Below are 16,263 nucleotides of genomic sequence, written 5' to 3' on the forward strand. Positions count from 1 at the left end.
CTTTGTCGTTGGAGTACTAACCTTTGTCGTGTAGTCTTCCTCTTCACTATGCTTCTGTACATACAAAGTAAAGCATATCCGGTAATCAGAAAGCTTGTTTTTGATTTGTTAAGTTTATTTTATCAGTTCATAGGCCTACAGCAACCAACAGTATGGTTTGCAGTTGTACTATAGATGTGGTACCGTACTATATAAATAATGGAGGATGAAGAAATATTAATTAAGGGAGTTGATCTTGTATTTTTAGCCCACGTTTTTACCAATTTGATATGTGAACTTAATAAATTACTGACTGTGCTTTTATTACATGTGTGATACAATTACAGCATAAACAAATATAGCATAATTTACAATTTGCAATATTTTAGGGTCGAACATTCGTGGACATTTACAATCCATCAGACACAGTTGCTCGGGTGCGCGCAAACTTGTTGCATCGACTCTTTGAAATTGGTCACTCTGATCATCAATTTCGGTATGAAATATTTTCTCAAATTAAATTTGTGTCAATTTCTTAAAAATACAAATGAACAATAACATTTTTCTGTAAGCAACTTAAACTATTAGCAATTCATTAATTTAGTTAACATATGCACAAGAATTGGATTTGAGGGTTTGAAATTAAACTTTGTCAGCTGCATAGCTGAGTTGTGAGAACCCTCGTATGACGCTTAAAAGGACACTGGTTCGACACCACTCTTCTTCTTGCTTATGAGGCAGCAATTCAGGCAACATCTCTCACTCAAGACTCAAGAGCATGTGGCTGTGTCTTTGGCAAGATACTTAATTATATGCCTGAAGATAGATATAAGATTGGCTTCTTTGCCTTCTCGTCCACTTAATCTAAATCTTCAACTACAGGGTAAAAAGCACAAAAAAGTATATAACTTTAAATTTAGTGTCACTTTTTGTGTTCTAGCTTGAAATACAAAGGGATATACCTTCGTGATGCATACACACTTGAAGAGTATAAACTTCTAAACAATGCTGTCATTCACATGGTTCCATTGAATAATGTTTCTGAGGTTTGTGCGTTTTATTTTGTTGTGTTTTTTACTGATGATTTCTATATTAGTGCCAATCTAAAGTTTAGTATGTTAAAGTAATTTGGAGTTGATACTATTTGAATTGTACTTTCATCATTCATTTTTCCAACTGTATGAACACTGTGAATATATATAACTGGTCATTTGGATCGATCTGTCATTTGAAGTTTAATTGATGAATTCTTACATATTTCATCATTTATTACAATTCCAAGAAACCTAAAATGAAGGTATGAGAAAGGTCATCTTTACTCATTGGCTCAATGCATTTTATGTAGTGGAAGAAAGACAAAAGATTTCATCAATCTGATGAAGTAAAAGGAGACTCAGAAATCGAAGATATAGTTCAAGTTGCTCTTAAGTCAGAGATTAAAATTCTAAATGTCAGAGAAAAAGTCTTAAATGCTTACAAGGTGCAGTTTTCTGTTTGATTAAATTTTCCCATGTTATGCTCTGTTTTATAATCTATAATCAGTTCTACTTAATTAATGTTATACTTAATATTCTCTGATCTAAGCATATTAAATATTTTTTTATGAATTATGTCATACTTGTTTGTGTTGCAGCTTTTTCAACGTTTATCCTAAGCATGCTTGCTTTGGAGCAAGAAAACTATTCGCAAAACTTAAACTCTTGTACAACTTTTTAAGTTTAATATATACTTTAAATTTTGCTTGTGCAGTTTATTGTTTGTTTGTAAAACTCCACAGCATTTCAAACTGAATCATTCAATCCATATGATTGTACAGAAACATCTGCTTTTTAGATTATGATGATGATGCAGATTGTGATTGCATTTTTGGCTATCTTCACAAACTATTGGTATTTCTTCTTTGCTTATGCCTTTGTCCTCTTCGTTGCAATCATATTCCCGCCGGACTTTACCCGGGTCAACGGGTGGGTTGGAACCAACAGTGTACGGTAAGCGTATTTCTAAAATGCAGGTCTCTGCAGCAGATGGGGTGTTTTAGCCAATCAGAAGGCAAGATTTAATTTAATCCAGTTGTGATGAAGGCTCTTGGTGCTTGGTGATACCGAAGTGATAGTTGAATTTAAAGAATTTTGGTACCATTTTGTTTGTTGTTAGGTTTATTTGACAAGTCATTAATTTTTGGTTTATCTCATAAAAAAGTGTGCATAGGCTAACTAAGAAAATGTTTTTGTAGGGAAGACTTGTAAGTTAAATCCAAATACTTTGCATTGACGATGCCTCATATACCGAAAGAGCGTTAGATTAGGCCCCGTTAAATGGCTGTATTAAAAAAATTTTGTATGAAGGCTTTAAACGATTAATTGTCTTTTATTCACTTCCTCAGACGAAAGGAATACATGGTCATAATGATCGTATTGTCCGTGCTTATGATAGGAGCTGGAATAGCTTTGTTTGTTCTCAACATAATCGAACTCACTGTAAGTCAAAACTTTTGGTTCTGTTGTCGTTCTAGTTACAAGCATGGATCTTTTCTGTATATATGTTTAAAACCTTGCAAAACTTCGCCACCTTTGCTCAATCGTTGGCATGATGTCATAATCGCAAGTTGAACCTGAATATAGTAATATTTTTATAACTAGAGGAAATCATGGAAAGCTTTTGCAGTCACCTAATTCATGCAATGTAACACTAATCAGTTTTCACTGCTTGTAGTCATCAGAATATCCCACCACTCGTTGTCTTGAACAAATACAAACTTGTCTTGACGATGCCAGAGATGTAATCCAGTTGGGAATATGTGAGTCTTACAAACAAAGATGCTATGAGTCTTCAGTGTGGACAAGTGAGTTCAATCATGACCTCATTGCTGATATTTATTAGATCTTGACCTTCATAAAAAACAATTCTCTGTTGGGTGGTGGAAGGCAGGAGTTGTATTCTACAAATAAATTTTAGTTTCGTATTGGTGAAGCTGTCTATTTTTCACTTTTTCTTACCTTCATTTGTGACCTTGCTGATTTTTAATTAGTCATTTTTTTATTACTAGGTATCTATTACATACTTGAAATATTGACAATGATGGCTACCGGCATTTTTTGCACATTCCTTCTGGCTAATTTTCGCTTCACAACCGGAGATTATATTGAGAGATATTTGGTTCAGGTGAGTTGTGATCACTAGCATTCAATTAACAAATTCCAGTCATTTTTGAACTTCCTTAACGTGATATTTTGCTGCCTCGTGCCTCTTCCGTTTGACCAAGTCCTACATTATTTTATTGAATTTAATTATTGCCTCAAGAATATCACCGAAGCCAATGGCAGCTTTATCTTGCTATGATTGACCTATTTGTTTTTTAGTAATTTGCCTGCAGGGGGTTGTAGTTTTCACCACATGTCATTTTGTTGGTATTTTAGCTTGCAGCTGAATTTTTGCTTTAACCGTAGTCGTTATTTCAGCTAGCAAAAATTGTATAAAAATGCCAGCGTAAGCTAGCTGGGATTCTTTCATACCTAGACAGACATGCATTGATATTACTATGACTTTGCAAGTTTGAAACTCATCAAACTGTATGCGGCTAGAAAATAAGGAAGATCTCTGCTGATATAATAGTCGTGCGCGGACGTTTTGCCGAAACTCATTTTGCCGAAAGGTTGTGTGTTATTACGTTATGATAATACATATAATACATTTGTATAATTTCAGCAATTTGTCCAATCGGCATTTAGTCCTTTCGGCAAAATGTCTGGGAACCATAATAGTTACCAAATAACAGTGACACTTCTATGCTTTGAGTATTCATATTATGTTCTGGAAAGATGTTAATGATTGTGGGTTTCTCTGTAAATCTTCACAGTATCTTGACCTTCGTTAGAGAACGAACAAAATTGAATCACTTTGTTATTGTCCTTGGCTGCAAATCTTGTTCTTATGGAAAGTTTGTTGAAACCGTTGTTGACTAATTAATTTACAGTGTTTTGGGTTGAAGTGAGCACATCATTGAAGAAAAAACGAAGTAAAGTCATCGGCATATGTGCCGAGCTCGAGTAGTATACGGCTAGTACTATTGGCAAGGGTGATATGGACCCACATTTTGACAACGGTTTTAGAACTTGCTAATCCTGGCAACTTTTTCAGACTCGGGAGTTCGAACAAGTTATGACTGCAGCAAAGTTCGGAAATGTTAGTCAGAAGCGTAACGCGACTTTCGAACTCGCCACCATGGCTTCATCTGCTGACGACAATAAGTTTCAAATTGTCACCGAAGGAGGGTAAATACTTATCTTTTTTTGGCTTAATTCCCACTTTAAGTAGGGTCACCGATGCAGATTGCACTCCTCCACATCAATCTGAGCAGCATCTTTCTCCTTCACTCCCACTATTTTCATATCTTCTGTCACACAATCTCTCCACCTTCTTTTCGGCCTTCCTCACTTTCTTTTACTTGTTAAAAAACTAAAATTCAACATCAAAGCACGTTTTATTGACACTTATCACAAAATCTTTCGTTACTTCGTTACTATCAAGATTAATCATATTTTGGTTTAAAGCGACAAAAATTTATTCCATTAAAGTTTATTAAAAAAAAATTATTCCTTTTATTCGATTGAAAAGCGACAATAACTGGTATTGTGTGCACAGCAAACATAGTTCCACGAATTGTTTGTATTGGCCTTTCTGTTGTGGTGACGTTGACTGTCCATTGTGACGACCGTTGTTATACCAGGGCTTATTTATGAGACAATCGTTAAATCGTCGTGATGAGACGTTGTTTCGACATCATGACAACAAAAAAGCATTTTTTGCCAGTTGCCCTATGTTTTGGCCACTTTATACGGTAAATTATAATAATTCAGGGTTACAGTAAGTTTGAGTTACATTGACTTATCTTTTTCATGAGAGGACACCAGGCCTACAAGGCTACAAGCCTTTGGAGCTTTTACTAAGCTTTGTGCATCTTTTGTTAGACCTCATGATGTGTGAAAACTGGCTTGCAAGCTTCCCCTACAATAAAGTCCAGTGCCACCTAAATACGTCAAACAATCATAAGGTTTTCTTGCTTTTTTCACTTTCCCATTGCTATAGTCAAAGATATGTTTAAATTCGAATGCTTTGCTATTTCAGGTTTGAAGTTTTAATAAGTTTGGCGTTGAGTTCAGACCTGACCACGCAGGAATATGCCACGGAAGCCATTGCAGAATGCCTCACTGTACCTGCCTTGCAAGACCAGTTTGTCTCTATCGGAGGTCACTGATAGCTGTCTTACTTTACATTGTATATTTTGCTTGTTACATTTCAAGATCACGTGTTGGTGCGTTGACGTGAAAACTTCTAATACTTCAAAATAACTAAACAAGGCTAAGAAGGTCGACCTTTGGTTTTTAACTAGTTGTAAAATTAGATTTAGTAACCAGATGCCCATGAGATACCATATTTAGCATTAACACGATTATCTCAGAAAATTTTATGTCGACAAGAAAAAAATGAAGGAAGTTTTTCGATTTCTTTCAGGCATGAAAACTCTGACTGCTCTTCTGCACGTCAAGAATCCTCGAACGAGTAGGGAAGCTGTCACGGCCGTGTCTTATGTGGTCACCGACTCTGATGACAATAAGTTAGCTGTGGTTGCTGATCACGGGTAAGTTGGTGGTTCCCATACAACAAATCAGTCGCTTTTTACATTGATTTAACGTCTACAGACGTTGCATCAATGTAAAAAGCGACTGACTTGCTGTGTTGGTTTTTTACCCTTCTTAACTCTGTTTTATGACCTTGCTTATGTAAAAAGTATATTTTTCTAGCTTGTTGGGTGAAGGTTAAATGTTGTGCATACAACTTCTTTTTTTAGTTGTTACGTTTGCTGCCTAAACTTCCATTTCACATTAGCTTATTTTAAATCAACGTAACAGAAATCCAAGGAACATATAATTGACAAAAGCAATAGCTTATCATAAAAAACATATCTGTAATCCTTCTCCTGTGCCTCGGTGTTGACTTCGTCTTTTCCAGCTAGCTAATCAGTATTTTTAAATTGATCTATCGTTTGCAGACGTAGAACCTATGTAAAAAAAGAACTGCTTTTCTAGTTGAGCTACCCCACAATTCATAATGATCTGCATAGTTACTTCAACCGATATGCCCCCAACTTAGTGAAAGAAAACTACCAAAGGCATTGATTTTATTCTCTCTTTCTAATCTGCGGAACCTCATAAAGTGGAGAACCACTTGAGAATACCTCTTGTTTGATACCACTTTTGTTTTTTTTCTTCTAATTTTGAAGCATGAATTATATGAGCTATTGAGCACTGCAGTTAGTGCCATACTGACATTGAGCAAAATACTGAGTTTTCTTCATTTTTTCCAGCCTAGACGATTTGTCTTACGCATGCCGGTACGCCAACACCAACAACAGAAGGACACTATCTACCATATTCCTCGATCTTGCTTACTTTGCGGATACTCGGTGAGTAGTATTATTATTATTAGTTAAGTGATACTATTATTATTGCGAGGAGGAGGTTTGTCTATGCTCGAAACTGCAGTACTTATTATTATTATTATTACTTACTACTATTATGACTTGATAATACTATATATTTGATACTTATACGTATTGCTGGTACTTTGGTAAGTGAAAAAACTGGCGAACTCCTGTTGGTGGGGATAAACGCCAGGTCTCATCTACTAAAGAAGGGACAAATGGATGATGATGATATTCGGTGAGCCATCACAAATGCAATGAAGTGTTGCCATGTGTTGTGATCGATCAATTATTGAGTTGAGCTCAATTAGCCCATGCTTTGTTGTTGAAATAGTTGGTTTGTTTGTCGTATCCAGGCTTACACCTGGTGGTTGAAGATTTAGATTAAGTGGACGGGAAGGCAAGGAAGCCAATGTTCGTGTCCACCTTTAGACGTGCCTTTACTTTAAGTGTTCTGCCAAGACACAGCCGCATGCTCTTGAGCGATGTCGAACTGGCGCTCTTTCTATTGTAGTTCAATTGGTTATCGGTTTCACAATGCGGTATACCATTTATGCTTTGCATCATTTATGACTTCACTGCATGAGCCAACGTTTCGCTTTATGTTATAACTTACTTGCTCAGAACAAAACGTAGCGAAAGGGAGTAGAAGACACGAGATAAATTTATTTTCATTGAAACATTAAACCTTTCCGTGTTTTTAATTTGTTTTATATTTTCTAAGTGCTGTCATGGCAACAAGAAACACTCCCACCGAGGCTTTGATCTGTCTCCTCCAGCGGAGTATTTCAAAGCCGGAGGAGTTGAGTGACGTGGATGTGGAGACAGTTGTTCTCACTCTTCAGACTTTAGAATTGCTGGCAATTGAGTCCCCAACTTTGATTGCCTCACAGGTAACTTGTGAGGAATTCTTTTACTGTTTGTATTGATTTAGCGTCGAATATCGTTAATTCAACTTTAAAGTAAGATTTCCAATAGATTAGCATCAAGTGATATGATCATGTTCCAACCCCAAAGCTGGCCTAGATCTTGGTGTTCGATCATACATTAGTTTTCTTTCGACTCATGAAATCAGCCGACATTTGACATGCAATTGCAACCATAACTTACAACTACATACAAACAACGTTGAAATAGTGAAACTAACCGAAACATACATCCCAGAATGAGCTACTTGTCCACCTGCTTGGAATGCCGACTGCGATTATTGACAAGAAAGTTCAACTTTTATCCGCCAAGTTGCTGCTCTACTTCACTCAAACTCCCGAGGTAGAAGATGTTGATGTTGCTTTCCATTGTAGATGATGAACTATGTCTCAGTTGTAATGGTGAAAGAAATGTTCACACTTATACTACCAGTCCATTTAGATGTCCAATGTCCATTTATTTATGACTTTTTACAACACTTTGCAAGCTTAGAGACTTTGTCAGAAACCGACCATCTTGTTAAGCGTTTTTTTGTTAGTACTCAACTATATGTATTCTAAGCATGGATTAATTTCAGTCATCTAGATGAAGATAGACTTACATAATTTCCAAGAAAAGTTAACTTTTTATTTGACGCTTCTAACTACAAAATAAGGGAATGGTCACGGGTCACGGGAAGTGATCTTGTAAATTAAACTGAATAGTCAGTGGTGGTAAATTCATGTTTCGTAGCTGGATAAAAAAAAAAAATTTTATAGTGTCTCCACAACAAATATGCACGTTATAAACGTAAACCCTTCAAGATTTTGTTACTTTTTTGTTCGGCTTACCTTAATAACAAATATGACACGCCATAATATGGGATCATGTACATTGTTGAAGGAACTAATACACTCTTCTTCTGCTAGTCGACTGAACTGCTGTGCAACACTCCTGAGCTCACCGATAAGCTGCTGTACTACGCTCATTCTAATGACTCCGATCTTCTCAAAGTGCTGGCCACAATAGCTTTCCATGTAACCCAGCCTTTCAAGCACAGGTGCGTCATTTTGCTGTTTAAGGAATGTGATTATTTGTTCTTGGTTCGTTATATTTTAAGATACCGTATTGCATTGAATTCTGAATGGAGAAGATTTATTTGGGGAGCGGGTGGCATTTTGTGCCATTGTAGTTTACCTCTGCAACATGTCGGTCGGTTTGTTTAAGATCGAGCCTTTGAACTACATAGTTTATGGTTAAAAGCCGTTTACGACGTATCATAGGTATAACCCTCCGTGTATTTCAACTCGAACCAACTAAGCAGTGCGTTTCGTTTGTTATTCCATTGTGATGCGTTGTTGTGACATAGATGCATTCAGCTGACATAGATGACCTTACAGGTCTTTCGTTGCCATCCTGTTGTGCTGATAGACACTCAATTTGTATGTACTTTTTGTTTGTTTATCGCCAGCAAAACAATAAACTGAACTGAACTGAGACAACAAAAGAAGCAAACAAGCATTCTTGTTTGTTAGCATGTGGAAAGTTCGTTGATAGATAAGATCTACTGGAAACACAGATTTTGGCAAGACATATTCTGAGCAGTTTTATGATATCGTTCGCAATGAATCTTATGCAGCTTTAAACTGTTCAGAAGTTGTTGTTTTAAACGGTTTTCACATTACATTTCATTGATTAATTTAGTTTTCACTTGCTTGTGCTTACCTTGATACTGAAGAAGCCGCTTTTATGGTGGCGAAAGCTTTATCAATAAATTATACAAGTTTCCGAGGGGACTGATTTTATTTACTGTGATTATTACGTTTAATCGTTCGGTTGTTCCTAAATGAAGGATCCTTGTATAACTTTTCATCCTCAATAACATCGAGGAACCAGAACAGATGTTGAGAGACATCGGCGTCCATTTTATTACTTATTCTAAATTTTAGACTTCTCACTTTAGAGCTAAATAGTGTAGAATCTAAACTCTTCCCACGCCACGAATCTAATGTTTAGTTATGTTATGACAATGCAACAACCTTCTCTCTTAAAACTTTTTAAAACCAGTTGAATTTTAAAATACTGGAAGGTATGTAACTTTTCCATGTCAAGTGTTTCTCCACCATTGTAATAATAACTAAAGTTTAACAACAAATAGTTATCGTACAACGTTTACTAGACGTAAAACTACATTCTTCCACTTCCAGAGAAAGACTGATCTCTGATGGTTTCTTGGAATTTCTGACTTACCTCCAAGGAGCATCCAATGAAAGAGACACTTGGAACCTCACTGACGAAGCGATAACAAATCTTCAGGTCTGTTTATTAATGCTGGAAACACTGGTTGGAAACATTGGTCAGTAGTTTCTTGGCTGGAAACATTGGTCGGTTGTTTCTTGGCTAGAAACACTGGTCGGTAGTTTCTTGCGCTCTTTCAAAGCAGTTGTCGTGGTAATCTCATGCAGTGCACTTGTGTTTTGAAAAAATAGTTGTGATTTTTGCGTTTTTTTAAGAGTAATAAGACGTCGTTGCCAATGTTAAAATTTTTCTGTTTTTTTTTTTTAAGTTTCTATTCATGGAGATCATAAATTGCAATCTGTCAATGCAAAACAAGCTAGGTTAGCTTCGAATTGTGGGTTCTCAAGAAAGCTTGCGCGTTGGCAAGCCTTTTGTATATTGGTCCGCACACAGTAAAATTCGTCATTTTTACATTGATTCAACGTCTGCAGAATGTTAAAAAATGACGGATTTTGCTGCCTGGACCGCCTTATACTCACCATCATTCGTGTGCGAGCCATTAGTGGTGCAACTGGGACGTGTGGAAGTTTAAACACAAATTTTAAAATATGCCTGAATCATTTGAAAACTTACAATAAGAAAGCGAATTTGACGTTTTACTTGAAGTTCATTGGCGTGCAGTGATGTACGCGCATACAAAAAATATTGACGCCGTCAGCGTAAACGCAAACGTTCGAAAAAACATACGCCGTATGCGTCAACGCAACTTGTAAAAAAAGTTGGCGGCGTCAACGTCAGCGCATACACTAGCGTAAACTCATTTTGTTTGCTAGGTGCCAAACATTCACACGGTATAAACCACTGGAAACAAACAAGTTTTATTTTGAATTTCCACGAAGAAACACAAGCATCTGAAAGTGTTCATCTGACATTTTGCTGCGTTTTGGTTTCAATATGTCTTTGCCCATTGAAAACATTCTTTTAACTGCAGCGCTGGAAGGTATTGGCGTGTTGTAGAGAAAAAAAATACATTAAAAAGTATGCGTTGACGCTATGCGCTAAAAAACCGCGAAAACTTTACGGCGTAGCCTCAAGCGCAAACTATCCAAAAAAATGTTGGCGCAAGCGTTAGCGCAAACAAAAAGTTTACGCCGCAAGTATGCGGCGTAGAATTTGCGGCGTATACGTACATCTCTGTTGGCGTGTGAGGGGAAGGTATTTTATGTCCTTAATTTAAACCAAATCTTAACAGAATCGCTAAAATTGTAATAATCTGGTCATAAACTTTTTTCCAATTTATTACTTTTTCATGTTGAAAAGCGTTGTAAATTTTCTGCTGAAGTTCCTGACAATCAATTGTTTGTCATTGTTGTCAGGTGTTTGATTGATGGCTGACATGTGAGTTAAAAGATGAAGTGGAAATTGTATATAAAAAGCACTTGTAGAATGTTATCAGTTTAACTTTTAATTGTCATATATGTCCTAGACAGCAAATCAGTCAATCAAACGACTGATTTGCTGTCTGGGATTGCTGGTTGCTGTCTGGGTTGCTGTCTGTTGACGTTTTGGTGCAGTAACGTTAAGTGTGAAATTTGTAATAGTCGAAAAACAATTTGATCACTTCCTTGCTTTGACATGACATTTTTTAACAGAACAAAGAAAATCCTAATGATGACATCAGGAAAGCACCTATCCGGCCTCCGAGTGCGTCATCAATGGCGTCATCAACATCTTCTCATGCGTAACGCGACGACATTTGATGACGAAATTTAGTCTTTTTTCACGTTGAATCAATGTTAGCTGAGTTAGAATCAATGTCAAAGAGGTTGATTTGCTGATTGGAAACCCGAAAATACCTATAGACAGCAAAGGCCGTCACTTTTACATGGATCCAACGTCTGCAGACGTTGAATCAATGTAAAAGTGACGGCTTTTGCTGTCTGAGTAGTAGCTAGCTTTGGATGGTTAGTTCACAAAACGTTATAATTTCATGTTGTTTTCACAGCAACGTTCAACCAGCGTTGTTCGACGCTTTCGCAGTTTACACTTTAGCTTCATCCACATATTTGCACTTTCTTCGCTTTCTTCACCATGTCATTGTAGCAATGCGTACTGTGCTTCTTACCGCAATTTTGTAGCGAAATTTGTCATTTTTTACATTTTTCAACGTCTTCAGATGACAAATGTCAACATTTGTATATTTTCTAGTTAAACTCGCATTTTATCTAAGCTTTCGATTTTTAATTAGTGTAACTTCTTTCGACGTAAAATGACGATGTTTCATCTTCAGTCTTTGATAGTTGACTTCAATGAAATCATATCCGGGGGACGTCTCAGACAGCAAAATGACGAATTTTGTCTAGGATGGCTGTGGGTCTCACTAGTGCAATGTATATTTTACCAATAGACAATATCGATGTATTTCGCGTTTTCGCCATTTTAACCAAGAAATACGTTACTGGATAATCAAATTAGAAACACGTCTTCATTAAGTGCAGTAGTTTGTAGGAAATATGTGATGTCATTTTTGTGATAGTCGTTAGCACCCAGTCAACAGAATGTTGTGTCATTTATGCTATTTCAATGTCACTGGACCTCAAAATTATATAAAGAAATTAATTTTACTCACTGTGCAAAGATTGAGTTGCGGCTAACAGATAACTTCTCCAGGCCGTCTTGTACGTGAGTCTTGATCTGATACCCAGCAGCAAATTAACTATTTTTTGTATTGATTCAACGTCTGCAGATGTTGAATCACTATAAAAAAAAAACGGTTAATTTACTGTCTAACAAAGTCCTTTTTTACATAGTTTGAACATTTGCAAACGTGGAATCAATGTAAAATAGAACAATTCCTGTAACACAGTTTTAATATCATGCAATTACTGGAATCTTATCAATACAAATAATCTTATTGATCGGTTTAGAAACCAACTGCCATTTTAAAGAAGTTCGCCTGAATAGTTTCAGTTGAAGTGAAACAATCTATTTGAATAAGATCATTTTATGGCGCAGTACGATTCTAACCCAGACAGCAAATCAATCGTTTTTTACATTGGTTTTACGTCTGCAGACATTGAATCAATGTAAAATAGTAGTTGCTTTGCTGTCTGGGAAGCTTGCATACCATTTAAAATTGCTATTCATATCCACAATTTATTTTATATTTAATATAAATAGGTTACGTCCCAGTCAGCAAATCAGTCATTTTTACGTTGCTTAAATGTCTGCAGAATTAGTAAAAAATGACTGATTTGCCGACTGGAATATAAGCCTATGTTTTATAAGTGAGGTTTATAATAGAGCACGAATGATCTATAATCACATTCGTTGTGTGAGCTACATTGAAATCATTGTATTCAAGTCAGGATAAAATGTTTGCCAACATTCATGTAAATCACTGCAATTATGCTAACTTGAACGCTTTCCACTGTTGACGTAGTTATTTCACAACATTGGTTGACTATCCTGACTAGTCACACTTTGTAACAAAACTAACAACTGTAAAGACGCGGTGCTGAATTTTTGAGTGTCTTAACTAGAAAAGAGAAATCGACTTGTGTTTGTTTCTTGCATTTGATAAGAGTGTGCCGTGGTCATGACGTATGAAGTTTCAAACGTCATCTGAAGTTGCACAGTTATTACTCAGGTTGGATTTGAAACCATACCCAGACTCCTAACCAGACCTTTTCCATTTTAATCTTATTCACTCCTGTAGCTTATTTCCTTCAGATAAGCTGCATTGCCATTCAGTGCTTTATGCATTATTTTAATGCATATAGCCAGTGGTGGGATTCGGCCGGTTTGCGCGAACTGCGTCCTAAAAATAAAAAAAAAATCGCAGAACTGGTTCTTGGCCCACTTTTTCGAGTGGACCTAATACAATCATCGAACGCAGAGTTGCCAGATGTGGCTAAGTTTAGTCAAAGCGAACCGGTTGCTAATTAACTAGATTGAATCCCACCACTCCATACAGCACTAAGTTAGTCTTTATTGGATGTATTTTTAGAGCTGAACCATCTACTCGAGTCACAGATTTTTTTAGTGAAAAATATAATTAAATATTCAGCAAGGCGAAAGCTTGTCAAGATAAATTCAACCTTAATATCGTGAGGTACCATTTATAGATTGAAGAAAAGATAAATTAAACATTCAGGTTGAATTTATTTTGACGACAAGCGCCTTAAGAGAGCCAGACGAAAAGTCGTAGGCTACAGCTTCAAACCATGTCTAGGGATTGTCGCGCCCGGCTCAAGATCACGCGGCGTTGTTTCGGCTCTCGGGGTGTGCGCTTGAGCCAGGGATATCTATAACTACGGGATTGGAAACTCTATTCAGTGCTATACATCAGTAGGGACGGGTCATCACATTACTACGACTACAGAAAGATTAACAAAATAAAATGCCGACTAAAAGATATACAAAGTTCGATTTTACAATAATAATACAAAATGTACACTCATAATAAAACTTAATTCATTATAAAAGTACATTTACGCTGCTAGAAAAAAAAAACAGTGAATCCAAAAAATGAATGAGAATGCAACGAGTCCAAAAACCGCCTACTGTTGTTCTTTAGCATTTTGCGTACTGCAAATCGGATCAGAAGTAAATGAGGAGTGTTCAGCAATCAGTGAAATATGCTGTTGTATCATCAACTTGTTCACAGACCAATCCAGTACGAAACCAATACGTTTACGATGTCATCAGAACTAAATCTAATAGTCATTCTGGAAATTTTTTAAGCAGCAAGCAAAATGCAACATGACTGCACTAATGGAATACAAATAAACAAACCAGGCAAGCGTAGACCTTACAATTTACAGCAGGTGAATTGATTGTTACACTTTTGGTTGTTCGTTTAGCCTACTAATTGCTGCCCTTTGAGGTCAATTTATGTGATTTTTTATCACAGCAGCACACAAAGAAAAGTGACCCTACTGGTGTATAAATTGATTTTCAGTCCCATAGAGTTTCCAATCCCGTAGTTACAGATATCCCTGGCTTGAGCAACGCATTTCAGGACTGCTCTCCATTCAGCGGCACCTAGTGAATGGAATAATTCCCCGAAAATAACACAACAATCGGAAACTTCACTTTGCCAATCTCGGTAACTGGCCCTGCGTCAAGAGCCTCTACAACAGGGGTCGGCAAACTTTCTGTACTACTGGGCCAAATCTACAAACTTCCGGTAACGTGCGGGCCGCATAAATTTCAACCTATAAACAATCGCCACATTATCCTTAAAATCATGGCGCACCTGCAACTCCTATTCCTGTGTCTGTTGCACTATGAGACGTGTTTGTTGCCGTTTCATATTTATTATCAAACACGTATTAAAATGCAATGCATTGTTTTTATTTACTTATCGTTTATCAATGTGAAGGATGATGTTGTTTCTGTGTCATGGCCAAGGTGTTTAAATCAACTGGCAACTTTGTTGATGATATTTGCAATACAGTAGAACTCGGTTAATCCGGATTCGATTTAACCGGCGATTCCATCCGGATTAGGCGAAGATCCGGATTAACCGATGACGGTTCTATCAAACCTGACTCGTACTTCCAGTTTCATCCGGATTAGGCGAAGATCCGGATTAACCAAATCCGGATTAACCGAGTTCTACTGTTAGCCTACGTCATTCAAATGACGATCTGACAGGCGAGTGCGAAGTTTATTCTTTAATTGCGTAATTCATTTTTGAAAAAAGCTGCTTACAGCAATATGTGCTTCCAAACATGCACATTACACGTTTTGCATTGTCATACAGATGAAGATAGGTGGATTTCTGGACATATTCTTTATAAAAGTTGGCAATTGGAACTGAATCGTATTTGGCCTTCAATATGTTGGATGATTGAAGTTCAATTATTTCCATTTGCATCTCATGTGGCACAGCATTGACATCCATTGAAAATGGAAGGCAAATAAATCGAATCTGTTTTTTTGATTTTTCAAATTGCAAAATCGAGATTCGAAGTTACTTTTAGTGGAAACGATAAGTGATATGTAGGCTACTTATCAGGGTTGGAAGGTTTACAAAGGCCAAAATTGGGAAAATGAGCAAAGTTGAAATTGATTAATTGAGTTTCCCAAAGACGTAGCTTGTGTACGAAGGCAGTAATATGATCATACATCTGATTAATAAATTGCTCCTTTCCTTGTAGTTGTAAGTTTAGCTTGTTCATATGAGAAGTGAAATCATTGAGAAAGGCTAAATCTGTTAACCAATCAGGATCACTAAGTTCATCAATGCCGAAACCTGCATTCTTTTGTTTCAAGAAAGTCACTATTTCGTTTCGCAAATCATATAACCGTTGTAACATAGCACTGCGACTTAGCCATCTAACCTCGCAAAAATACACCAGATCTTGATGCACAGCATTCATCTCTTCAAATAAACTTTTGAATTGGCTGTGGTTAAGGCCTCTTGCCAAAACAAAGTTGATTATTTTAACAAAAGTAGACATTGTTATGACATAAAATAAATTCATGCGTACATAATGATGAAACTTTAGTTTATGCACTAAAAGTAAGATCGTTCGAGGGCCGCAAAAAGTTTGTCCGCGGGCCGCATTTGGCCCGCGGGCCGCAGTTTGCCGACCCCTGCTCTACAAGTACCGTATGCGAAACTACTAGGAATAACCTATCAAGGCTTT

The 16,263-nt window shown here is 36.8% G+C and overlaps 1 protein-coding gene across 1 annotated transcript; it reads left to right on the forward strand.

Annotated features, from left to right (window-relative positions):
* Nucleotides 1-11,544, forward strand: LOC145780894 (uncharacterized). The gene is made up of 17 exons (XM_082592552.1): nt 1-81; nt 369-475; nt 920-1,025; nt 1,325-1,459; nt 1,813-1,967; nt 2,363-2,456; nt 2,692-2,821; nt 3,026-3,141; nt 4,117-4,250; nt 5,104-5,225; nt 5,491-5,617; nt 6,344-6,442; nt 7,185-7,353; nt 7,625-7,729; nt 8,296-8,426; nt 9,574-9,682; nt 11,257-11,544. The coding sequence occupies exons 1-17, from the start codon at nt 49-51 to the stop codon at nt 11,347-11,349; spliced, it is 1,965 nt and encodes a 654-aa protein (XP_082448678.1). The 5' UTR covers nt 1-48; the 3' UTR covers nt 11,350-11,544.
* The last annotated feature ends 4,719 nt before the right edge of the window (nt 11,545-16,263 follow it).

The sequence above is a fragment of the Aplidium turbinatum genome, chromosome 12 (genome assembly GCF_918807975.1).
Source record: "Aplidium turbinatum chromosome 12, kaAplTurb1.1, whole genome shotgun sequence".
Classification (NCBI taxonomy): Eukaryota; Metazoa; Chordata; class Ascidiacea; order Aplousobranchia; family Polyclinidae; genus Aplidium; species Aplidium turbinatum.